This window comes from Felis catus, chromosome A3 (genome assembly GCF_018350175.1).
Source record: "Felis catus isolate Fca126 chromosome A3, F.catus_Fca126_mat1.0, whole genome shotgun sequence".
In the NCBI taxonomy this organism is placed as follows: domain Eukaryota; kingdom Metazoa; phylum Chordata; class Mammalia; order Carnivora; family Felidae; genus Felis; species Felis catus.
Window position 1 is genome coordinate 99185975 of NC_058370.1, and position 26945 is coordinate 99212919.

At 40.9% G+C, this 26945-nt stretch overlaps 2 protein-coding genes across 10 annotated transcripts in view; one reads left to right on the plus strand and one right to left on the minus strand.

The window, feature by feature from the left end:
• The window catches only part of SUCLG1 (succinate-CoA ligase GDP/ADP-forming subunit alpha), a 42772-nt gene extending 19217 nt beyond the window's left edge, over positions 1–23555 (minus strand). The window contains exons 1-6 of one of the 3 annotated variants that reach the window (XM_019827510.1): positions 20031–20063; positions 18627–18780; positions 13104–13207; positions 5220–5336; positions 1707–1919; positions 1502–1559 (exon numbers count right to left, since the gene is read on the minus strand). In XM_019827510.1, coding sequence (XP_019683069.1) covers positions 1502–1559; positions 1707–1919; positions 5220–5336; positions 13104–13207; positions 18627–18780; positions 20031–20048 — 664 coding nt within the window. In that variant the 5' untranslated portion in view covers positions 20049–20063. Of the gene's footprint in view, positions 1–1501; positions 1560–1706; positions 1920–5219; positions 5337–13103; positions 13208–18626; positions 18781–20030; positions 20064–23052; positions 23207–23397 lie in introns of those variants that run through there. The other 2 variants (XM_011281193.3, XM_011281194.4) reach the window with 2 other exon arrangements.
• A 136-nt stretch (positions 23556–23691) lies between these two features.
• Positions 23692–26945, plus strand: part of DNAH6 (dynein axonemal heavy chain 6) — a 246725-nt gene continuing 243471 nt past the window's right edge. For all 7 annotated transcript variants that reach the window (XM_045054471.1, XM_045054474.1, XM_045054475.1 and 4 more), the window contains exon 1: positions 23692–24047. In XM_045054471.1, coding sequence (XP_044910406.1) covers positions 24029–24047 — 19 coding nt within the window. In that variant the 5' untranslated portion in view covers positions 23692–24028. The remainder of the gene's footprint in view (positions 24048–26945) is intronic.

Sequence of the window (26945 nt, forward strand, 5' to 3'; positions counted from 1 at the left end):
AAGAATGAAATCATGCCATTTGCAGCAACATGGATGGAACTGGAAGGTTTTATGGTGAGTGAAATAAGTCAGTCAGAGAAAGACAGATATCATATGTTTTCACTCATAAGTGGATCTTGAGGAACTTAACAGAAGACCACGGGGGAAGGGAAGGGGGAAAAAAAGTTACAGAGAGGGAGGGAGGCAGACCATAAGAGATTCTTAAATACAGAGAACAAACTGAGGATTAATGAGGGAGTGGGGGAGAAGGGAAAATGGATGATGGGCACTGAGGAAGGCACTTGTTGGGATGAGCACTGGGTGTTGTATGTTAGCGATGAACCACGGGAATCTACCCCAAAAACCAAAAGCACACTTTACACACTGTATGTTAGCCAATTTGACAGTAAATTTTATTTTTAAAAATAACAAATAATTAAAAATAAGGCCAAAAAATGAATCTACAATTACATAAGTATATAAAGTTTAATTAAAATAAAAATTTTAGGGGGCACCAGGATGGCTCAGTCAGTTGGGCATCTAACTTCAGCTTCAGTTGTGATCTCATGGTTTTAGAGTTTGAGCCCACGTTGGGCTCTGTGCTGACAGCTCAGAGCCTGGAGCCTGCTTCAGATTCTCTGTGTCCCTCTTTCTCTGCCCCTGCCCCACTCATGCTCTCTTTCTGTCTCAAAAATACAGAAACATTAAAAGAAATAATAAATTAAAATAAAAATTTTTAAAGAATGGAGGGGTAAAGTATGTCACATGTGGCTATTTTTAGGTTTACAGGCAGGCACCTTAGAAAGCAGGATAGTGATGAGAAAGGCAATTTGGCACAGGACACTCCTTACGTGCTCACTTCAGTCTCTAGCAGTAGCTTTAAGAGTATACAGAGTGCTCACCCATTTACAAGAGCACCAGTGATGACATGAATCAGGTCCCTACTAAACCTCAGATAGACTATGGAACTCCCTAGAACCTCCTTAATACAAGAATTTGGTTAAGTACCCTACTGGCAGAAGGGCTGACAGGTCTAAGGGATTTTAGTAACAAAGAAAAATCATGACCTTTAACCCAGTCCTATAAACTACATCACTGACATTCACACAAATATCACTTTATCCTTAGTCATCATGATTCGACCTAGAAACAGCCCAAATGTGCACCAACAGGACAATTTACAAACTGTAGTGTAATCACACAATAGACTACCACTTAGTAGTAAAATGAAATGAGGTCGTGATACATACAAGCACATGAAAGAATCCATAGCATGCTGCCCAGGAAAAGAATCTCTAAAAACTCCAAAAAATATCTTCACTGATTCTGCAGAATTATTATTGACTCTTAAACTCATTCAACTCAGGATAGAGAACTGATTCACTACAAAATCCCTGGTAAATTCCACGACAGTTAAATTAATTAAAATTAATGTGATTTTCCCAGGCACAAATTCTCTTTGTGAATTCTGAGCTTAGCGCAAAGAACTTTTTTTTCTTTAATCTGTAAGAAACATACTCACCAACTCTTCCTTTCTTGTGAATATGGCCAGGCATGATGCCAATTTTGCATTCTCCAGGCTGAAGGAAAGGAAATCACAGTTTCAGAAAAGTGAAAACAACAACCTGTAACTAATAAGTCATACACACAAACACACTTGGACTGACTCAAAGCTAGTTAGCCTTGTGAAAGGCTAAATCCAGGCTTATTTTTGTTTTTACACTTACATTGATCACTCCAGGGCAGTTAGGCCCGATCAGCCTGGTCTTTCCCTGACGCAGCAGTTTGTGCTTGACCCGCACCATGTCCTGCTGTGGGATACCTTCAGTAATGCACACAACCAAGGGCATTTCCGCCTCAACAGCTTCATTGATGGCAGCAGCAGCAAAAGGAGGAGGAACATAAATGACAGAAGCTGTCGCTCCTGTCTGTTCTTTGGCCTGAAACATTAACCACGAAGCACTTTATTATGGGGAAAATTGTAAACACTGTAAAATGAATTCAATACCATGATTTTAATAATGTCTTGGGATCAGGAAAAGACACCACCAGGCGACACTGGATGTCTTCATTCTTCCCACTAACAAGATCACTATGCTGTCAGAAAAGAGCAGAACCAAGCAGGGCCTCCCCTCTGCCCCATTAGAATGCTGCTCTGAATTGAAAGGCTCTGGGATGACCCATTCTCTCAGGTGACGGCATGTCAGTAAACTTGAAGGTATGCCTGACTTGCATTTGTGTACCCTCATTCCTGCGGCCATGTTTACTTTTGTTGCTCTACAAGACACCGTATCACCTACTCAGTACCAAACACCCTATACCTCCCCAGGAGCAAAAGAACTAGTAAGCCACTGAGACTCAGAACTCACATCTCCAATGCCTGTTCAAAACATATCATACTTGATAAATGTTATCAAAAGACGTTGAAAATGATGTGTTTTTCTACACTCACAATTTTTACTTTAAATGCACATTAATTAAAATAAACTAAAATACAAATGCATAAATGGCCATAGAATGAGAATGTGGGTCAAATAAGCATTAGGGTCTATTCTACATCACCCCTCACAATGCAGAGCACTTAAAGACCATCAGTTTGACCATGGTTCTCTCTGTAGTCTTCACATATACGAATACAGATGTCTCCTTCTACCCAACTCTAGTGTGGCCACATCTCTTCCACTGTAATGGAAGCTCCTTGAAGACAGAGATTGTTGGTGATCTCTGATTCTCCAAGAGAACCTGTTCTCTGAGAAGCCCTACAAGAGGGCTCAAGACAGGTCTTGTTAAGGCCTCACCACAAGCCTGTATGCTTAGTATTTCCATCTACAAATTAAGATGCTGTGGCAAAGAGACAGTAAATAACTTACACAACAAGGTGGCATAACTAGGAAGTGAGTGGCAGAGCCAAGATTCAGATCTAAGTATCTCTGATTCCAAAGTGTCTGTTCTTTTCAGTTATAGCAGGCTGCCTTCCTAGAAATGTTAAAATATAACTTAATCAAGATATAAAGCAAAACCTTTGGGAAGCCTGTGTCATGGGATTTTACAAATGGAGAAGAATACTAGGCTATAGAACACACAGGTATAGCTCTTAGAAGGGGCAGAAGTAAAAGACAGTATCTTTCAGAATCATCCCTGAAGGATTCCCTATATCCCCAGACACTGAGGAGCTTTCTCTATGGCATCCCTAATAAAAAGTATCTTGACAAGGACAGAAGAACAAAGTCAAAGGATGCTGACAGATGATCAACAAATGATGCCAGGGGTTAAAAATAATTTTTTTTTTAAAAAAACTCTGTTCAAGGTGATCAGAGAAGGGGGTACAAAAAACAAAACAAAACAAAACAAAAAACTAGGTTGGAACAAAAAGAAGTCAGATCATAGGGATGTACGTATTTTTGGGAAAATATACCCTGCAGTTTTCTACCTCTTAAAGGCCACAAATACCATCAGAAGCTGGACTGTGACAACAGGGTCTGTGCTAACAAGCGATACTGGATGAAAGGTATCCATCCTGTTCATTCAGAAAGCTTTTTCTCAGTGCCAAACAGGTAAGAAATACAGTATCTGTCAAAGAACTTACAAAATGTTACAAATGTCATATTTATTTGTATCACAATGAATAGTAAATGGGTTGCTTAGCAACAAAAACTTCCTTTAAAAGAAAGCAAAAAAAGGCCCATGAAAAAGTCAAATCTACCTACAGGAATTATGAAAACAGCTCTTCTCTCTATTTTGAGGTCGTGAAGTCAGCCATAAGAGAATTTAAAGCAAAAAGACTTTAAAATTCTTCTATAGAACATATGATTTTAACTATTTTTTTTTACTCTTTAAAGTACAGTACACTTAAAACATACATATACACATATAGTACAACCTATTTTCAAGTTTAAAGTAAAATGAAAATTCTGAATTTGAATTATGTTTTTTTCCTACATTTTAGGATTAAGAATATAAATTCAATTCGAAGTTGGTATTCTAAAAAGAGATTAAGTATAAATCTGTACTTTTAAAAAATGTGATACTTGAAAACGTCTTAAAACTCTTTTAAGAATATGGGGAGGGATGCATCTTTTATCACCAGTACATCGGTCCCAAGTACTAAGTTTATTTCCTAGATTTTTTTATTAAATAGGTGAAAATTTATACCATCATTTCTTATAATACTATTACCTTCCTATATATTCATGCAAGTGCGAAAGAAAATGAAAGAATACACACTGACCTGAAATGAGCTCTCGAGAAAGGTAAAATCTGGGATGTGGAAAACACTATAAAATTTAACTTTACATGCTTTTATATCATCTGAAGTTTTACAATAAGCAAATATTAATTTTGTAACACGGAATTAAAGTTTAGTTCAACATACTTTATTTTTAAAAAAAAAATTTTTTTTTTCAACGTTTATTTATTTTTGGGACAGAGAGAGACAGAGCATGAACAGGGGAGGGGCAGAGAGAGAGGGAGACACAGAATTGGAAACAGGCTCCAGGCTCTGAGCCATCAGCCCAGAGCCTGACGCGGGGCTCGAACTCACGGACCGTGAGATCGTGACCTGGCTGAAGTCGGACGCTTAACCGACTGCGCCACCCAGGCGCCCCTAGTTCAACATACTTTAAAAATGACTAAGAAAGCAGCAATTTGGGGAAGAGACTAGGGCTCTGTGATTTGTCAGTCTGACTTTAAAGCTCAGTTTTTTCACAGGCACACCAAACTGCTTACCCTGAGCCATGCTAAGTCTACCACTTCTCAGCCACGAACTATGGGCAGGACCCTTAACCTCTCTGCATGTATCCTTGTCTTCAGAATGGGGATGGTGACAGCACCTGCACCTCACCGGGTGGTGGTGAGGTCTGAATGAAGCAACGTATATAAAGCACGTAGCACGGTGCCTGGCAAAGAGCCCTTTCTCGGTAAGTGTTAGGGGGTGGAAGCTGACATGTGTGCTGCTAACATCCTGGAGGAAGAGTAAGGAAAGGATTATAAGCCAAACAGAAGCCAACCTATAGCACTTCTCCCCTTACCAGCTCATATGAATGCCTATAAAGAAAATGACACTGGCTGTGGGGAAGACATCCTGAGTCTGGGTGACTAAATCGAACCTACTGGTTTCTACGTTACTGGATTTTAAAATAGCAAGTGACTCTCCTGAAAGGGACACAATTAAGATCTCTATCCAAAGTGTGCTTGCTCTTCTCCTGCTTTTCTTTATTAGCAAACTCGGTACCATTAATTACCTCCTTCACAGTATTAAAGACTGGTAAGCCCAGATGTGTCTTGCCTCCTTTCCCTGGAGTGGTTCCTCCAACTAGTTGGGTGCCATATTCCAGTGCCTGCTGGCTATGAAAGGTGCCCTGAGGGGAAAAAAAGCATAAGACTCATGAGAAAAGACAGACTGGGAAGCCTAAAGGCAATCTTCAGCAACTTAGAAAAGAAAAACAAATAGGTTAACTATTTCCCAGAATGTGATAGTAACATATATCCAGCATTCTCAACAACTTGCTAAACCCAGCTCTGAACCCTGAAACAATCCAGGGCTCTGCAAAGCCAAAACAGGTGTTGTTTGGAGTCTTTAAAAAAATTTTTTTTTAATGTTTATGCATTTTTGAGAGACAGAGCGCAAGTGGGGGTGGAGCAGAAAAAGGGAGACACAGAATCTGAAGCAGGCTCCAGGCTCTGACCTGTCAGCACAGAGCCCGATGTGGGGCTCGAACTCACAAACTGTGAGATCATAACCTGAGCTTAACCGATTGAGCCACCCAGGTGCCCGTTGTTTTTTTTTAAAGGGGATCTCCCTTTATTCAATTTTCAAATTCGGCTAATGGTCAGAAACACCTGTGTGTTTACTTAAACTAACACCTCTTTTTCACTGTTCCCCAGCTCCTGACGTCCTCAGATCCCTCATTTATGCAGTTTAAAATCCATGGTCAGGGCGCCTGGGTGGCGCAGTCGGTTAAGCGTCCGGCTTCAGCCAGGTCACGATCTCGCGGTCCGTGAGTTCAAGCCCCGCGTCGGGCTCTGGGCTGATGGCTCGGAGCCTGTTTCCGATTCTGTGTCTCCCTCTCTCTCTGCCCCTCGCCCGTTCATGCTCTCTTTGTCCCAAAAATAAATAAACGTTGAAAAAAAAATTTTTTAAATCCATGGTCAATCATTATAAACACACAACAACCTTGGTTCTCTCTCACTTCAACTTACACATCTAACAAAATCACAATCTTGGTTAAATCCAGTATCCCCACCTACTCTAAAATCATACATGTGCAGTCAACCAGTAGCTGGAGAAAAAAACAGAACCATGCTAACTGATCTCACTTCAAAATACTGATCACTAACCTTAAGGCAAGCTTTTAATGCTGCCCAGCCAACATCCCATAGTTCCCTATCCATTCACTCTCCCTCTTCAACCTCAGCACTACAGACATTTGGGTCCCGTGGATTCGTTGTTATAGAAAGTTGCTCTGTGCTTTGCACAATGTTTGGCAGCATCCCTGGCCTCTACTCAGTAGATTCCAGTACCACACCCTCCTCTCCACCCCACTCAGCTCTTGTGACAACCAACGATGTCTCCATAAATTGAAAGACTATTTTTCACGAGGCTTCTAGGGCTCTACCTCCCCTGGTTGTCCTCTTCTTTCTCTCTCTCCTTAGACCTCTCTTTTGCATCTAAATTTGGCCCCTGAGGATCTCATCCCTTATAATGGCAATAATCCATTTGGCGACTCCTCCCATACACACACACACAGACACACACACACACACACACACACACACACACACACACACACCCCTCCATACCCAACCCAAACCTTTTCTTTGAGCTCCAAACTCACACTGTCAACTGCCCACCTGACATTTCCACTTGGAGTACTAACTGGCAGGCATCTGAATGTGCTCAAAACCAAATTCCTGCCCACCCCCCACACTCCCCTGTCACTCCCCCCCATCTGGGTGAATGACAATTCCACTCCTAACAGATGCCAGATCAAAAGTACTGAAGTCACCCTTGATTCTCTTTTTCTTCTATCTCACATCAGACACATTATTGCCCTAACTTCAAAATATACCTGACAGTGTCTCATCCCTTCTACTGCTACCACCATGGTCTAAGTCACCATCAACTCTTGAAAGAATATTGCTCTTGGCTCCCTTTCATCTGTTGTCAACACAGCAGCCAGAATAATCCTGTTAAAACATAAGCAAGATCCTAACACTCCTCTGATCAAAACTCTCCAGTGGTTTTCCACTTCATTCACAGTCAAAACCAAACTCCTTATACGGGCCCGTAAGTCAATACTCAACCTGCATGCTCACATCGGAACTCCTTCACTGCCTGGCCTCATTTACTATTCTCCCACTGCTCATTTCACTCCAGTCACGTTGGCCTTGTGGCTACCACACACAACAGGCACACTCCTGCCTCACGGCCTTGCTGTCCCCTTTGCCTTGAATGCACTTCCCTTGATCCCCATCCACTTGCTTTGCTCTCACATCTCCCTTAGATCTTGACTCTGGTCAGGCTTCCCCTGACCACCTGACGTAAAATCCCCCCTTCCCCAACCTGAACACCACCACAACCCCACACACATACACACACTTCTACCTCTGGCTTATTTTTTCCAGAAAGCATTTATACTCTCTAACGAACCACATAATTTACTCATTGGTTTTGTTGCCATGTTTTTCTCCCTCCCACCACTAAATATAAATTCTAAGAAGGCAGTGATTTCTTACTACTTTGTTCACTGAGAAATGGCACCTAAACCAACACAAGACATACAGTAAGCACTCAAGAAGCAATTGCTGAAATTGAATGGATCTATATGGTCATTCTATAGAGACCTAAAAATGCTGACCCAACTACTCAAATTCTATTACAGGCATAATAATTGGGACTTCACAAGGGACTTCAGAAATTTCCTGATTCAACTTCTTCACTTTTCAAAATAGATAACTTAGACCCAAGCATGTTAACTAACTTGTCTAAAGTCAATGATGGAGTTTTGAAAAGAACCACAAGCCAATGCTCTCTCTTTAAGCAGTGCTGTTCAAAGTGTAGTTTGCAGACTCTAGCTGGTCTTCAGTGAGACAAAAAGAAAAAGAATAAAAAAATTACAAAAAACAAAGGAAAGAAAAATGAAAAAACAAGAAGAAAAAAATAAGTTAAAAAACAAAAATAAAAATGACAGTGTTTGCCAACTTTTATAGCAATATGATATTGTTGCAACTTTTCTTTTGCTAAAAATATTGGTCTGCATTAGATTGAAAACTAAAAGCAAACAAACACCCAAATTGGTCTTTCACTCTAGACAGCTTAAGAAGCACTGCCCTAGATTACTACTCTGTTAAACAAATTCAAATGGACTTATTTTTTAGTCCTAAGTAGGGCTAAAAGCTGTTAATAAGCTTATTTTCCTTAGTTTCCCCATTATCACCATCCAGGTAAGAATTGAAATAGTTTTAGGAGTTCAAATCCAGTACCAGAAATTCCACCTACTAGAAATGTGCATTGTTGAAATCCACTCTGAAATACAAATACTCCTCATTCATATGTGGAACAATGTATACGCCAAAAAAAGAACGAGACAAAACATAGATTTCCTATGAAGATAAACTCAAAATTTCAGACTTCATTCTTATCTCTATAATAACAGAATCTTAACTAATATGAGACAAGTAAGGTTCCCAATTACTTAAAAAAAAAAAAAAAAAGTAAATGAGAAACAGTGCAATTGCAAGTAACTGAAAGACACTGAAACCACCTTGGCTTTCAATATTTAGGCAAACCATCACTTAATTCAGGAAGCACAGATAGTTTCAAATATTGCTTATACCATGGACAACTGCTCTTTTTAAAAAAGGTCATAGGATAAGATGTCATAGGATCAAAAAGAGTTTAGTAAACAAACAAAAACATCATATATGATAAACTAATGCAGAGAATTTGGATTAATCAAACATTTGATTACATGCTAACACAATTAATATATAACCAAAAGAGGACTGAAAATGATTTTAATTGGCTGAGGAGTGATAAAATGTACTTCAAATCTTAGGTGAGCATCAGCTTTTTTTTTTTTTTTTTTTTTTTTTTTTTTTTTCCAACGTTTATTTTTGGGACAGAGAGAGACAGAGCATGAACGGGGGAGGGGCAGAGAGAGAGGGAGACACAGAATCGGAAACAGGCTCCAGGCTCTGAGCCATCAGCCCAGAGCCTGACGCGGGGCTCGAAATCACGGACCGCGAGATCGTGACCTGGCTGAAATCGGACGCTTAACCGACTGCGCCACCCAGGCGCCCCAGCTTTTTTTTTTTTTAATGTTTTTATTTATTTTTTAGACAGAGAGACAGAGCATGAGGAGAGGAGGGGCAGAGAGAAGGTGAGACACAGAAGCTGAAGCAGGCTCCAGGCTCTGAGCTGTCAGCAAAGAGCCCAACGCGGGGCTCAAACTCACGAACCGCGAGATCATGACCTGATCCAAAGCTGGACGCTTAACCAACTGAGCCACCCAGGTGCCCCAAGCATGAGCTTTCTTTAGAATACATATACATGGAAGTTAATACTCATAAAATTCATGGTTATCAGAATAAATAAACCAATTTTACCTAGGAACAAAATTTAAAGGTTTCAGGTGTTCCTTTTTTTTTTTTTTTGATGTGGATTTTTTTTTAAGATAGTAGAGGAATAGAAGAAAGGTCCAGTTATTTCAAGAAAATAACTCATTTTTGTGCCAATAATTTCAGAAAAAAAGTAAAAAAGCAAAAGGACATTTTGTATCAAAAACCTTCTAACCAAGTTCATTTTTTAAAAAACCCCAGACCTATGGAATTTTAAAGCAATTTGTAAGTACTTTATTTACTTTTATTTTTTTTTATAATTTATTTATTTTTTAAATTTACATCCAAGTTTGTTAGCATACAGTGCAACAATTATTTCAGGAGTAGATTCCTTAATACCCTTACCCATTTAGCCTATCCCCCCTCCCACAATCCCTCCAACAACCCTCTGTTTGTTCTCTATATTTAAGGGTCTCTTATATTTTGTCCTCCTCCCTGTTTTTGTATTATTTTTGCTTCCCTTCCCTTATGTTCATCTGTTTTGTATCCTTAATTCTTTAAATGGGTGAAGTCATATATTTGTCTTTCTCTGACTAATTTTACTTAGCATGATACCCTCTAGTTCCATCCATGTAGTTGCAAATGGCAAGATTTCATTCTTTTTGATTGCCAAGTAATATTCCATTGTATATATATACCACAATTTCTTTATCCATTCATCCATTGATGGACATTTGGGCTCTTTCCATACTTTGGCTATTGTCAATAGCAGTGCTATAAACTTTGGGGTACACGTGCCCTTCTGAAACAGCACACCTGTATCCCTTGGGTAAATACCTACCAGTGCAATTGCTGGGTCATAGGGTAGTTCTATTTTTAATTTTTTGAGGAACCTCCATACTGTTTTCCAGAGTGGCTGCACCAGTTTGCATCCCCACCACCAGTGCAAAAGAGATCCTCTTTCTCCACATCCTTGCCAACATCTGTTGTTGCCTGAGTTGTTATGTTAGCCATTCTGACAGGTGTGAGGTGGTATCTCATTGTGGTTTTGATTTGTATTTCCCTGATGATGAGCATTTTTTCATGTGTCGGTTGGCCATTTGGATGTCTTCTTTGGAGAAGTGTCTATTCAAGTCTTTTGCCCATTTCTTCACTGGATTATTTGTTTTTTGGGTGTTGAGTTTGGTAAATTCTTTATAGATTTTGGATACTAACCCTTTATCTGATATGTCATTTGCCAATATCTTTTCCCATTCCTTTTAGTTTTGCTAATTGTTTCCTTTGCTCTGTGGAAGCTTTTTATTTTGATGAGGTCCCAATAGTTCATTTTTGCTTTTGTTTCCCTTGCCTCCAGAACCGTGTTGAGTAATAAGTTGTTACAGCTGAGGTCAAAGAGGTTTTTACCTGTTTTCTCCTTGAAGATTTTGATGGCTTCCTGTCTTACGTTTAGGTCTTTCACTCTTTTTGAGTATTTTTGTGTACGGTGTAAGAAAGTGGTCCAGGTTCATTTTTCCACATGTCTCTGTCCAGTTGTCCCAGCACCTTTTACTGAAGAGACTGTCTTTATTCTGCTGGATATTCTTCCCAGCTTTGTCAAAGATTAGTTGGCCATACGTTTGTGGGTCCATTTCTGGGTTCTCTATTCTGTTCTCTTGATCTGAGTGTCTGTTCTTGTGCCAATACCATACTGTCTTGATGATTACAGCTTTGTAGTATAGCTTGAAGTCTGGGATTGTGATGCCTCCTGCTTTGGTTTTCTTTTTCATGATTGCTTTGGCTATTTGGGGTCTTTTCTGGTTCCATGCGAATTTTAGGATTGTTTGTTCTAGCTCTGTGAAGAATGCTGGTGTTATTTTGTTAGGGATTGCATTGAATATGTAGATTGCTTTGGATAGTGTTGACATTTTAACAATATTTGTTCTTCCTATCCAGGAGCATGGAATCTTTTTCCATTTTTTTGTGTCTTCTTCAATTTCTTTCATAAGCTTTCTATAGTTTTCAGTGTGTTTTAAACTTTTGTTTTTAAACAAAAGTTACAGATACTTGAATATTTAGGTATAATCCTATAGATCAAGGGTTGGAACACTATGGCTTGAAGGTATGGTCTGCCACTAGTTTTAAAACTGTTTTACTGGTATACAACCATGCCCATTCATTGACATATTATCTATAGCTGCTTTTACTGTTATTACAATGTCATTGAGTAGTTGTGAGAGAGACTGTGTGGCCCACTAAGTCTAATGTTTATAATCTGGTCCTTTCCAGAATAAACTTGACAACTCCTACCCTAGATTACCAAAATGCCACAGAATAGACAATTCTTTTAATTACAGAAAAATCATTAACTTTTAAATCACACACAAAAAGTCATTAACTGCTTTTATCTTGCCATATCTTCTTTTAAGAATGAAAGGGATACTACGGGTTAAGACTCATGGCTATCTTCTAATTGATTTGGTAGTATTCCTTTATTTTAAAAACATCTGCATCGGGGCGCCTGGGTGGCGCAGTCGGTTAAGCGTCCGACTTCAGCCAGGTCATGATCTCACGGTCCGTGAGTTCGAGCCCCGCGTCAGGCTCTGGGCTGATGGCTCAGAGCCTGGAGCCTGTTTCCGATTCTGTGTCTCCCTCTCTCTCTGCCCCTCCCCCGTTCATGCTCTGTCTCTCTCTGTCCCAAAAATAAATAAAAAAAAACAAAAAAAACAAAAAAAAACATCTGCATCTATTATGATGGAACTATAAATTTGTATAAATGTTTTAAAGGGTAATTTATCAATAGCTATTAAAATTTTAAATACACAGAATCTTAACATTCAATTTTTCTTTTATGAATCTACTTTATAGACATATAAATGTAGAATATGCATTATAGCGTAGAATGATAGGAAGGCAGGAAAGGAGATTCTTATGTTGCATCTTATTGTGGAATCACATTGCACATATATTTAAAACTTTTGCAAATTCTAGGATGTAAGCAGGGGTAGGGAGAGACAGTGAATATAAGTGAATGAGAACAAATTAAAATACTTCAGGCAATTTTGCCTGCTAGCCCCCCTGAAGACCATTTGCCCAGAAAGAGTCCAAAATGAGAAAAGTAGGTGTGCTGATTCTTCCGCGTATCTCAGTTCCCAGGAGCCTCTCTGGGCATAAGCATTTCCCCACACTGATCTGTGTTTAACTGTGCATGTTTTTTGCAAAAGGCCTAAACACACGCCATCTACTTTACCTAGTAGTCAATTGAAGAAACAGTAATCTATTCCAGTGCTGGGGGAAAACCAGTGGTGTTAAACTGGCTGAAAGAGAGTATGTGGGTTTCTAACATCATGTTAGTCCCTGGGAAGGGACTGTCAAGGTAAGTTTAAACAGAGTTTTCATCTTATAGGCTGACATAGTACCCAGACCCACCACCCCCCACCACCACCAACAAGATATAATTCCATCACTGTACTGTATGCTTTTCTGCAACAATCATATATTATAACTTTTGTGATATTAAAACATAGAAAAGAGTTTAAAATGTTTTTGTATATGTAGTATGCATCTTTATAAAACATCTTGACACGTACCTGCTTACCGGTGAAACCCTGGCAAATAACCTTCGTATTTTTATCAACGTAGAGATGTTTCCGGGAAGCTATATAGGAACAATGCCGAATTCCATTCTGTTGCCCTGAAAAGTAAAGAAAATATGACACATTATAATTTCTCCAAACTATTGGACCATGAATTGAACTTAGTGACACACACACACACAAAAAACAAACAAAAAAACACAACCACCCCAAACCCTCTAATACAGGGGCTATCTTGTGATCATGGAAACTTTAAGTGACACACAAAGACTACAGAAATAGAGAAACAAACAAAAAAGGACACTGTTCTCTTCTCCAGTATCCCCTCCACCAAGAACCACAATCTTGTATCCTTTTCTAAATGTATAAAGAAAAGCTTAAGCTTAGAATTTTCATTCCCCAAAGACAAATGGCTCAAATTAAATCCAGGGACCAGGTATCATTTGTACTAATAATGTTTGCTAAACAGCCACATGCTTTGCCCATTTTACTCAACCTTTTTTTTTTTTTTTAAGTTTCCTTATTTTTTTTAGTAATCTCTACACCCAGTGTGAGGCTCAAACTCACAACCCCGTGATCAAGAGTCACATGCTCCTCCGACTAAGCCAGGCAGACGCCCCTTCCTTACCCAATCTGTTAAAGCCCAGCATCTATAAATAACAGGTAAGTGAAGAGGCACAGTTTGTTAGGAGAGCTTGTAAGAACTACTCTGCAAGTCATTCCCCAAAATAACATTAAATATTAACATTAAATGTTAACATTCAATCTTAAGTCAGAGATAAAACTTGTCTAATACACAACCCAAGGTTACTCAATTTGATATCTTCTAAGACACCAGACCTTACATATAGAAGAAATAGAGAAAATGAAATAAATAAGCAGATGAGAGAAGAACATGTAAAAAATATCGAAGTTATTTTCAGCAAACTACCTCAATGAAAACTGATAAATCTCTTTAGTTACTAATACCAGCTCCCGTATTTCACAAGTCAGTAGAAAATAAAGCACTGATGAAATAAAAGTGTGGGCTACTCTCTGACTACTTTAAAACCTTCATTATAGCCCCAACTTGCTGTCTCTGTGGCCCATCCCTGGCCCTTTTGAAGTGTCAGGCCATCCTCTTACCATTGAATTAACCCATAGAAGCTAACTCTAGAAAAGAACATCTTATGACATATTTGTCCAGAGTCTACTCCATGCTTTCTGTTTTGAATCGCTGCCTCTTGCCCTCCTAAATCCTCAGACCTTAGGTTCCATAACTGATCTGTATCTGGCCCTTTGGGTATCTCTTGAGCAGTCTTCAACTCCTGTGCATACCTCAGTTTCTCACAACTTTGAATTTTGGAATCCCTTTACCTCTAGGGAAGAGACAGGCCAAGATTCACCCTTCTCAACTGGGAGAGGAGTGTTCTATGTGCACATAGATCTGCTGGGTAACAGAGAGCTGCATTTCTGAACTGGAGTGTGCTGAACGAGGGACCATTAGGGGGCACTGAGGGTCAAGTCCTGCCACAGTGGGCACAGCCAAGCACCTGAACCTAGGACAGCAGACCCTACAAAGGGAATTTGCAGCCTCAGGGCTCACCCTAGCCAGTGCTGTCACTTAAGACCCATTCTTGCCAATGGCTCCATTCTCAAGCTGGAGACCCACAACCACTATACTTATGGAAGTATTCCCACTGCTATTCCTGACAGAATCTGCTTCACCAGTCCTTTCTATTCCTGGAATCTTCAATACATGGTTCACCATCAGGAATTTTCAGACAGGATAACAGATTCGATTACAAGATCAAATTATAAGATCAGGGTACCTGGAGTGCAAGTAGCAAGTAGCTAAAAGGCAATACTTGCTTTTTGAAGGTAAAGCTGGGCCCTCCACAAGAATTCTTACACTCACTCTTAAGAAAGGAGAAATCAGACAATTCACCTCTCCATCCACAGGAGCAGGAGTGGCCCTATCACCCCGAGAAAAGACAGGTCTGCCTACATCCATAAAGCATGGGCTCAAGAGCAGAACAACTAAGATCACTATCTTCTTCTTCTTCTACTCCAGACCTCCTAGATTTATGGAGCTTAACACTTCACAACCCAAGATCTCTGGTGCCCACAAAAACTGCATCAGAAAGTGTGATGAAGAGCAGCTGACCTTACAGTTTCCTAGCCCTTTGGTATTGCTCAGCCTGTGCAGTTGACCTTGACATTCTAAACCTCTGGTGAAGTCGATCTTGGGAGATCTGCCATGCATATGTGTGGGCATGTGTGTGCACATGTGCATGGGATCTCTCATCTACTGGATGAGCCCACGCTCATATAGATGTAACTGCAGCTAAGCTATAATAGACTATCATGACCTTTGAGCCAAATCTAAAATATATGTTTGAACACAAGAAATTCCCGATATTTTGCCCTAACAAGAAACCTACATGATGCCAGACAAGGTGTCACCGGTACTGAAATGAGGATGCTAGAATAATCAAGCACATACCCTAGTTCCTGGAGTTGTCATCATTCATTTATTCAGTCAACACTGTGGATCACCTATGCCAAGCCACAATACCAAGTATCAAGGATAAAGTGTTGAATAAGAGTCTCAGCCCTCAAGAGACCCACAATTCACCTGAACTGACATAAAGCGGGCCAGAAGTACAGTTGAAAAGTACTGTGGTAGGAATAAGCCTTGGACATCTGGGGTAGATAAACTCTCCTGTCCCAACTCAGTCTGTGTATATTGGGGGGTGGGGGGGGGTTTGGGGCCGGGAGGTCAGAGAGGATAGGGTTAAGGGATGGATTCCTCACTGGGGCTACCTCCAAAATGAGCCCCAGACTACCAGCAGTTCACACCTAAAATCCCTGCTACTTTATTGACTTCCAACCTCCCAAAGAAGTAGAGGGTTATATGGTTCCCGGCAATGGCTGTAATCTCTCCGCAACTAAAAACTCTCTTCACATCTGCCCTAATTCTAGCCCATGCAACCCCTTGGCCTCAGATCATCTAACCAGACACGTGCACCTGCATAGTAAAGATCAACATGTCACAGGAGATCCCAGATAAGGAGCCACTGACTACTATATGCCTCTTTTTCCAAAATACTGCTCCAGGACATGTAGGTCAACTAAATGAGAGATGCTAGCAATCAAAACAGTCTCTGAAACTCAAAGGAAAACCTGAGGCGCCCCAGCAAGCCATGATAGTGGTACTCCATAATCACCAAAAATGCTCTTTTAATCCCAGAAACTCACCCCACCCCAGAGGAGCCTGCCCTATCTCTGGCCTTTTACACCAGGCACATTCTCCCAGATACCATGGCTGTGAGGAAGACCTAAGTACAGAGGCTGACTGTACTTCATAGTTCTCCTCACCTTCATCTGTGCCTCCTCTTACAGCTTCAGGATGGAAATAATGCAAAATATGCTTATATTCCAAGCAAAACTCACCGAATTCTTACTTCTATCATTCTTTTCCTCATCCTTTCCTACTTTATAATATCATGGCCCAGAATCGCAGGCTGGAGGCTCCCCAAGAAAGCAGCCTCTCCTCATCCCCACTCCTGCACCTCTTCCCCTTCCTTCCCACAATCCCACCGATCTCTTTCATTTGGCCTGGCAGAGAGCAAGCGACTAGCTGCTGTAAACATTAAATCTGTCAGACCAGCTCTATGCATGTTCTTTCCCTACTTGATTACCTCTCCACTCAAACTATCAATCAAACGCCCAAAGTAATGAAAAATAGTCTATTCTACTTCTGCTGAAGAAAGCAAAGTGGTTTACAGCACAGATCTTCAACTGTCCGTCCACCACTAAAAGATGCTCAGTCACATTTTGGTTTTAAATGCTAACCTGACCTCTATAAAACTACCAAGTAACTAGAGAAAGTGATTTCGTAAGGTTAAATCAAGAACACAATGCATACACAAGTGGTCCCACCATCTTGCAAATACCTTTCACCTTTCAATTAAGAGAGTCAATGGTACTCAACTCCCTGAGAATTTCACTTGCATTAATTCATGTAAGTTCACATTTAAATAAAACATTGGACAGTGAGGAATCCTTAAGTCTTCACATGACATTCATGACTTGTGAATATAATGGGGCGTGTTTAGGGGATCTGAGATTAAGAAGAATGGAACCTGCAAACACTTTTATGTGGTATATAATACTTATGCCACACACTATGTATGGATGGGTGCACACAATCTGCTACTTTGTTTACTGCCTTATTTCTCAGAAAAATTATTTAAGGTTAAATTTAGTTCAAGATTATTTCAAGTACCATCTAAATACTTTGGAACTTCTAAATGTAAATGCCATGACTATAAGGCCCGTGTCTTGTATACCATAGTGTCTCCCATATGGTAAAGTGCCTTACAGAGTCGTGGTACAACATATGTTCACTGAATTTCAGGTCAAGAGACAGGGTCTATAAAAAACACACCTCTATCAAGCTAAATGTCACAAGTTCCATCTCATTTTTCCTACTTAACAGGAAAGAAGGGGAGAAAAACCTACATCCATTTTTGTACATGCAAAGATCACAGGTTTCCCTAAAATTCTTCTAAATATTGCACAGAAGTCCAGCCCTAAATGCTGCTAGCAGTCCCCAAAGCTTTTATCTTAATCTAGTACAAATTCCATACTAACCTTTTTTTTTTTTATTAAAGCAAATAGAATCCAGATGCAGTAATGTGATGTAAATAGACTATTTCACAACAGGAAAAAAGAAAGAGCTTAAAGCAAAACATACCATAAGTAGAGATAAGGCAGTGACAGACCAGGAAGTGTTTTCATAACACATTAACAGACAAGGAATTAACTTTAGCAACATGAAGCACCAACAAGGTAGAGACCAAAGCCTAACAGAAAAATGGATAATGGCCATGAACAAGAAACACAACTAAAGACAGACAAATGGTATATCAACAGATGATGAGCTACCTAACTTAACTAATGTTAAGAAAATGAGCATTTTAGGGGCACCTGGGTTGCTCAGTCAGTTGAGGGTCTGGATCTTGATTTCAGCTCAGGTCATGATCTCATGGTTCATGAGATCAAGCCCCAGGCCGGGCTCTGCACTGACACCACAGAGTCTTCTTGGGATTCCCTCTGTCCCTCCCATGCTTACATGTGCACACCTACGCACAGTCTCTCTCTCAGTCTCTGTCTCTCTCTCTCTCTCTCCCTCAAAATAAATAAATAAACATTACCGAAAGAAAGAAAGAAAGAAAGAAAGAAAGAAAGAAAGAAAGAAAGAAAGAAAGAAAATGAGTGATTTAAATTACATATTAGGGCAGCAGGAAGGCCTGAGGTTCGCCACCAGGAAGAATTTCCCAATGGTGAAGGCTGCAGCTGCCACACCTTGGGCCATCTCCAGGGAACGTGGTGGTGATGCCTTCTCTCCAGGTTCTTAGAAATCGGGCAGCCTAACCTTGGGACTGCATCCCAGGAGTGTCTGAAAAGGGCTCTAAGGAAACAGAAAGGCCTAGGCTTGAGTTCATGCTCTGCTGATCACCAGCCACTGACCTGGGACAGATCTTTTGATCTCCCTTAACCTCAGTCTTCCCAACTGTAAATGGAATAACAGCTGCCCACAAGGATTCTGTGATGTTTTTATCAGATGATGCTTGTAAACTGGGTAGCAAAGTGGCCGGTATACTCCCCAAACTGGGTTAACATCCTACATGAACACAAAGGTAAGTCACATAATTCATATTTTAAGTCCAATGAGAAATGTTTCATATATGTCCTCATGCATATCCTATATATGTTTATCTGTAAATATACTAATCCATGTCTACAAATATTATGTAGTATATACACATACACTTGTAACTTTTTACCCTATGAAACATTTTTAAAGGTGCAGCCTCACTGTGAGAAAAATGGGGATAGTAATATTATGTGCCTCATAGGCAATATGAGAATTAAATGAGTCCATAATATAAAGAGCACGTAGAATGATGCCTAGGGTACAGCAAGTGCTATTTCACTCTTCGCTATCTATATCATTATGATTACCAATGCAGAATGAGAAGACCACACTGCTCTGAGGTGTTCTTTGTGCCAAGCTATCTGCCAGGTACGAGGGATTCAGAAGCCAACAAGATGGGCTCGGGTCCTACCCACAAGAAGAGTCCTACCCTGTAAGACAGCTAAATATTAAACAAAGAAACACAAAACTGCATGAGCTGCACTGTAACAAAAGCTATGGAGGAAAGGGGCTGAGTAATGAGAGGGATGTGCCTTCAACAAGGGTGATAAATTTGTATCATCCAGTTAGTCACATGCTGAGTCCTCTTCCCCAAAGAGAGCAACCACATCATTTATGAAATGGCTGTGGGATGCATGATGAACCTATGGCCAGAGAGCGCCTGCCCAGATGGGACTCAAACCATAGCCTTTTTTGACCACTCCCATGCTCCCAACCAATAATCAGAGACTCTGTTCATGAAAATACTCCTCTTCCAAATTACCTCACAAACTGAGTTCCTTGTTACTCATTTATTCATGCATGCACTTATGAATTTAATAAATGGATATTTACCAATGGCATATTATATATATGTATAAAATATATACACTATCGTGGTCCCTGCCTATAGAACTTTATAGCAGAGTAACTCGGCAGCTGCTAACTCCCAAACCCCAAACAATCCACTACTCAAATGCGAAATTACATATTCATTTAATATTTACTTACAAATGAAGCTTAGCTGGCCAAAAGTGCCATATTTCATCAAATCTAAAATACTACTGAAGTACTATTAAGGACTAATAAGAGAGAAAAAATGCTGCCAATTTATTGTAGGTATGCTCAATTATAAGACACATCTCAATTTTAGGAATATTATAATGTAATAAAAGGGGGGGGCTATAGCAACAACACTCCTGTCCTTTGGTAAAACGAGACTGTTTTCCTATACTTACGGAAATTATTTTGAACATCCCCAATTATGCTTCTGTGGAAAAATGAATTTGAGGTCAGAAAATCACATTACTTCCTCATGGCTACGCTGGTACATTTAGATGAAGACCATTTCATATTTCTCAAATAGAGATTTGCTTCTCAGATGCAATGGCAACAGATACTAATATCAGAAACATCACTGCTGAGGGTCCCCTTTCCCCAACTACACTTCTGAATATTTGCCTGATTCCAAAATCAGCTTGCACAACTTGGCAAACACATGAAAAAGGCAGGTGGCATCTTTGAGCAGGGTAGTCACCTCAACAAAACAACAAGGCTGCCAAAAATGAAAAAAGAATGAAAATTAAAAAGAAAAAGAGGGGTGCCTGAATGGCTCAGTTGGTTGAACATCCGACTCGTGGTTTCAGCTCAGGTCATGATCCCAGGGTTATGGGATCGAGCCCTGCATCAGGCACTGGCACTGGGCATGGAGACTGCTTAAGATTCTTTCTCTCTGCCCCTCTCTCCAGCTTGAGCTCTCGAAAGAAAGAAAGAAAGAAAGAAAGAAAGAAAGAAAGAAAGAAAGAAAGAAGACAAGAAGAAAAGAAAAAACACCACAGACCACAGCTTCAGAAGGGAACTATAGTGTCACAAAGCATGTACTAGTAAAAAGAATACTAGAGTCAGAAAACCTGAGTTCTAACATCCATTCTGATATTGGCCAGGAAACTATCTGAGTTTATTTCCTCATTTGCCAAATAAAGACATGACACCAGTTGGATTGTAAAGTTCACTTTCTGGCATTAAAATACCATAATTCAGGGGCTAAAAATACTGCCTCCTGTTCCCTATTTATTCTACAAGATCCAACCTACAGGAATCCCTGGCTTGTGTTTAAAATGACCTTGCAGGAGCCCCTGGGTGGCTCAGTTGGTTAAGCGTCCGACTTCGGCTCAGGTCATTATCTCGCGGTCCGTGAGTCTGAGCCCCGAGTCGGGCTCTGTGCTGACCGCTCAGAGCCTGGAGCCTGTTTCAGATTCTGTGTCTCCCTCTCTCTTTGACCCTCCCCCATTCAAGCTCTGTCTCTCTCTGTCTCAAAAATAAATAAACGTTAATAAAAATAAAAATAAAATGACCTTGCATAGCTTTGTGTTTCTTGAAACACTTTACTAACTCAACTTCAAATGTGCTTATAAAATCGTTAAACTGGTTCATAGAAGAAACCTTCCTTATTTTTCATTTTATTTTCTTTCCTCACTTCAACTGGATTCTTTCCCTTTTTTCATAAACTATAAAACTGGTTTGTTCTTGCTTTGTTCTTCAGGTTGTTTGGGCTCAAAAATTTCTAAACATTCCAACAGGGCTCTGGAAGACACCTACAAAGTGTTTGAGTTGGGTTTTTTTTTGTGTGTGTTGTTTTTTTCCTAAAGCAAATCAATATTGCAACACTTGTGACCTTCAGCACAAATGTACCCTTCAGTTGCTACTGAAACTTAAGAGGACAGAGGAAACAAAATTCTCTAGCATCTCTAGTTCTATTACTAACCTCAGAGCATAAATAAGTTGTGACCACGCTAAAAAAAAAAGTTTGCTAGGTGGAACTGTTGTGGCTGCTGTTTTACTAGTGAAAGTGGAAATGGGTTTAAAAATGTGGCCTGAGTAGATCTGGAGAATTTAGAGGGATTTCTGCACTAAACACTATAGTCTGTAACCCCTCTAATATAGGAGATAAATTAGTTTAGATCTCAGACTCTCAGATTCTTAATAACAGATTGATCACATGACTAGGATAAATGAAGACCATTTGAGCAACAGAAAACTACACTTGATGGTTTTTTAAGGCCCTGTGTAGGAAAAAAGAACTCCCAGTTCTGTGAGCAAAGGGTTACTAAATATTGGTAAGCGTGGATTAAAGATCCTGATTCTTTAGACACTTCTCCTAAGACTCTCCTCCTACTAAGACAGCAGACCTACCTGAGGCTAGGATTTTTCAGAAACTCAGAGGAGCAGGACCCCAGGTGAGAATGACATGGCTATAATTAATCCCTTTTTCTCTTCTGCTTACAATACATTCAACTGTCCTTTAAATTATACACCAAAGTTATCTAGCCAGATGTTGGTCCTACCAGATGTGGTCTGGTTAAGGAAGTGTAGCTATTAAGTGCATACTCATCCTCCCACACTTTTGGAATGTAATCTTCTCAAGAAATGAATTAAGTCTTGTCCAATACTCAGTACAAGCCGAATTAGGAGGGAAGTGTAAGAAAGGAAGAATAAAACTATCACTGAGTGTGTATTACATCCCGGGTACCTTATATAAATTGTTTCAATAATTCTGCACAGTGAGCCCAGATTATCCTGTACTTCATCATTTCCAGGATGCACATTTTTTCACTTTTCAAGATGTCTTAAATCTGGATGCATCTGACAACTCATAATGGCATGGCACAATTTTAATTGGCAATCATTTTCTACTGTTAGTAGTAGACAAAATAATGGTGCCCCATACAAGTGATGATGTCTCACATTCATTAAAATATTATTTTCATGGGATTGGAAACAGAAATTGAGAAGCAGATTCATAAAAGTGCCTAGGGTTACTACACAGACTGTAAGGGACTAACCAGACTTCAAATGTGATATGGTTAATTTCAAAGTCTCTTCCTATACAGTCAACCTAACACAGAGACTTTGAACACAGCAAGAATTTTCAATAGTCAGCATTACTCAAAGACTAGCAACCTTGGGTATTAAATTTTCAGGAACCGAGGAGTCCACACCGCCTGGTGGAGACACTGCAAATAGTTGGTTAAGGTACCAGCCAAACCTAAACTTCTAGGAGTCTTCTGGGCTATGCTGATTCTGGGGTGCAGAACCCAGCTTTCTGCTAAGTCTACAACCTACAGGGAAAAAACAAAAACAAAACCAAAAACAAGCGGCAGCCTTACTCCCTCTCCCCAGTTTGCTACTGAGACATTCTTCCCCCATCTCTCAATCTAGACGCTCAACTCTCCCAGCTGAGTTCATCCTGGACCACCTCACCTCTCACTCCCAAATAGGGGCAGTCTAGATGCCGCCCCCATCCGGCCATTCATCATCGCGGGCGCTAGAGCATGCCCCCAGGTCTGCAGGGCTCCCAGACCCGAATCCGGGTTCGGCCACCCTACTTAGGCCAGCAGCCCAAGTCACGCCCCCCACCCCACAAAGCTCCAGCAAAGCTCCTTCCGCCCCAGGAGGTCCCCGACGTGGGGCCGCACTCTCGCGGCTCCCAGGCCCCCGCTGAGGTCCGGCCCCGGAGGGCCCAGCCACGGCCTGGGCCGGGACGTTGGGCCCGGCGAGGCCAGGAACTCTCGGAGACCTGGAGGAGAGAGTCTCGGCTGGACTCACGGAGGAAGGAGCGCGACAGGAGGCGGGCGGCTGCCAGGCAGCTGCTGCCAGAGGCCATGGTCGCAGTGACAGCGGCAGCGGCAAGAGCTGCGGTCATCCACCAATGACACTCCCAGGCCCCCGGGGACCTGATAAGGGCCGAGGCTCGAAGAGGAAATGGGTGGCCATGGCAGTCGCCTAAATGAATATTCCGCCGCAGAGACTTCGCCAAACATTGGACACAGTAGGTAGAGGGGAAAAGAGGTCTCTTAACGGAGAAGAGGACATTAACTCGGCTGCTCCCCGGAAGTGTGGCTTTAATTCAACATTAATTACAACGGCAGCTTAGGAAAAACCTCACGCGAGGCGGGTCGGCGCATAGCATTGTGGGAAATGTAGTTTGGTGGCCTAGACTTTGTGGTTTAGGTGGAGGCGTGCGGGAGGGGAAGCGAGCGGGAAAGGGGATACTCAGACCCAGGAGATGGGGTGGCAAGAGAAATGAAGTGCGAAGAGCAGTGCAGAACTTTCCGTATCCTTAAACCAATCTGGACCTTCATTTATCTCGGCTGGCATACGGAGAGGCCAATATTATTCCTCACCACATACCCTTGTGAGGACCTGGAAGAATTACCGATGGTAACAATGTGAGTTCATGCTATTGTCCAGTGAAGGTAAGGAAATGACGAGAAAGACCAAAAACTACCTTACTGACACTTAATTTCTTGGAATATGGATCTTTTGGTCAAACAAGCTATCATACAGCCTTTGACTAGCACTAAGTGAATGAGTGACTCTTCCTGGGGATCCTGGAACATTGAAGCTATAGATCAAATGTGACTGCTCCTTTTTAAACAAACCGGTCATTCCTGTAAGTGGTTTAGAAGGAAACTCAGAGTCCAGGAGTCAAAGAGTAAATAGATAAAGTAATCTCTCTCCCTGCTTCCAAACATGATCTGAGGTTCCTTGTCATTCTCATCAATAGAATTATGATAATTTACTGACGTAGTATTTACAATTTACACTGAGCTATGTGATGTATGAGTAGGATTACCCAACCGAGATTTCCCAATATTTCTTCTGTGATCCAGATATTGTCAGTCCTGGGTTGGACTTGTCTACTCACAAATCCCTCCCTTATCTAATGTGTTACGTTCTTGCGATCATGTATTTAAATAGTATCAGTGGTGGGGTGCCTGGATGGCTCACCCCACCCAGATTGAGCCAAGGACTCTTGATTTTGACTTAGGTCATGATCCCAGGGTCATGAGGTCAAGCCCCACTCTGGCTCTGCACTGAGCGTGGAGTCTGCTAAAGATTCTCTCTCTCCCTCTACCCCTATCCACCTGCCCATCAAATGAAATAAAATAAACGGTGGTTTCCAAATAGGTCCAGTATGAAGACTCATTTTTAAGAGCAAAGTTCTTCCTAAACATTTACATGATGATAGTTATGTTTTTAGTTTTATTTAATTGGTAAAATGCATGATGACAAGAAATAGAATTCTGGTATGATTGTAATGAATTTTTATTCCCACAAGACACGGATTTTAGCTTGTTTTGTACACTGATGTATCCTCAGCATCTAGAACAATGGCTGGCACAAAAAGAGAACTCATTATTTGTTGAGCATTATTTCTTGAATTGACAGATAAGAAATAGCATATACATTTATTTATTGAATCCACACACAAAGTTTGATGGTGTTTCAATCATTCAGAATAACTACACCTCTGCCCCAATTCTATAGCTCATTGATAGGAGACAGTTGCAGTAGGCACTAACTATACTACCTATTTTTCTATGCAGATTGGTTTTGGAGTCAGACAGATCTGGATTCAAATTCCCATACTGTTGTGGGCTGTGTGACCTCTGGTTTTTCTCACTGAGATGGGTATGAAAATCCCTGTCTCATAATAGTGTTGTGAGCAGTTAATGCTCTTTGTACCTTATAAACATTCAGTAAATGGTAGTTATTAATCATTAAAGATAAGAACTTTCATCTTCACGTGGCAGGATGATGTTTTGAAGTTCCACCAGATGTGGAATAGGACATTTCCATGTGTGTCCAAACTTTGGCTAAAGCCCCAAAGATGAGGGCAAAAGGCCATAAGTAACTCCACATTCTAAGGAGGGAAGCCTAGGAGATACCTCCCTCAAGATTGTAATAAGAGTAGGACAGAATTGTTTTTGGATTCTCCCACTCACACCCTAGCAACTCAAATAAGCAAAAGACTGGAATTCATTGAATGAGGGAATTCTGAGTCATGAGTTGTCCCCTGAGGTTCCCCTTTCCTCTCACCCCACCAGACAAGTTCGTGGCAAAGGGCTCCTTACTAAAAGGACTGGCATTAAATCAAGGCTAAATCCTTGCAGAACTGCAGAAGTTCATGAACCTACCCCAGTGTCCTAAAGTAGATCTAGTCAAAGAACATTCAGGAAAGCTTGAATTTGGATGTCAGACCTAAACATAAAGCCTAATATTTGCTTCCTGCCTGGAGAACTCCAGGCAGGAGGCTGTCTAGAACAACCCTCACTTGGAGGCAGGGCATTGTTTGGTATGGCAAGATGTGTAATAATCCCATGGGTGAAATTGATGCCAGGAAAGAAAGCTGAGCTTCCCCCTAAGGATCTCCTGCTGGGACAAGCAACCGTAGCATAAAAAAACATGGAAGATTCCTCCCCCTCCCCAGGGGCAGGAGGGGGACAGTGTAGGGGAGAGGTTTACAGGAGGTCAGCCAAAGAGCATATAACTCATCAGGACACTGTGCAGATGGAGTTCCCTAGGCAGGGAGGGAGGAGAGGAGCTACTGAGAAGCCCACAGCATTCCAGAGCATAAAGACCAGAGAGAACCTCAGATCACCCCATTTAAGAGATTTTATCCAAACCTCACCCCACCCCTGCAGGAGCCAAAAGCAAGGAAAGAGGAGAAGGAGTAAAAGAAGGAGGAGTAAACAGACCTTGACTCCTTCCCAGCTGCAGGTTGTGGAGCCATAGATCGCACCACACATTGGAGGGGGTAAGGAGCTTTGAATTAGGTATGAGATTTACATTTTTGAATTGGATTTAATGGGACTTAGAATTATTAATTTTTTTTAATTAAGGCAATTTTCCCCACGAATAAAAATCCAAAAGTTACAAAAAAAATTATATAGTGAGAAATCTTTCTTCTGTTTCCCCACTACCCAGTTCTCCCAGGTTAAATCAATATTATCCAATTTCTTGTGTAGACTTCCAGATCTACTTTGCACACATACAAGCATACATATGTATCCATTCTCGTACCCCCCACATCACCCTTCTGTGTTGCCACTAATGTGGGAAGAAAAAGGGCCAAAACAGGACTGGTGGGGGAGTCAGGAGACCAGCAGTCAAGGTGACTACTATCCATGCTGGCAGTCCCACGGCCGTGTCTTTTTCTGCTTAATTTATTCTGAAGAACCAAGAATCTTGCAACCAAGAATCTTGACAGGTCTGAGCTAAGTAATGAGGTTCAAACTATTGGAACAAAGTCTCTCATTTGCATTATTTTTAAGGAAATAAATCAGCTGTTGTCACTGATCTGTATACCC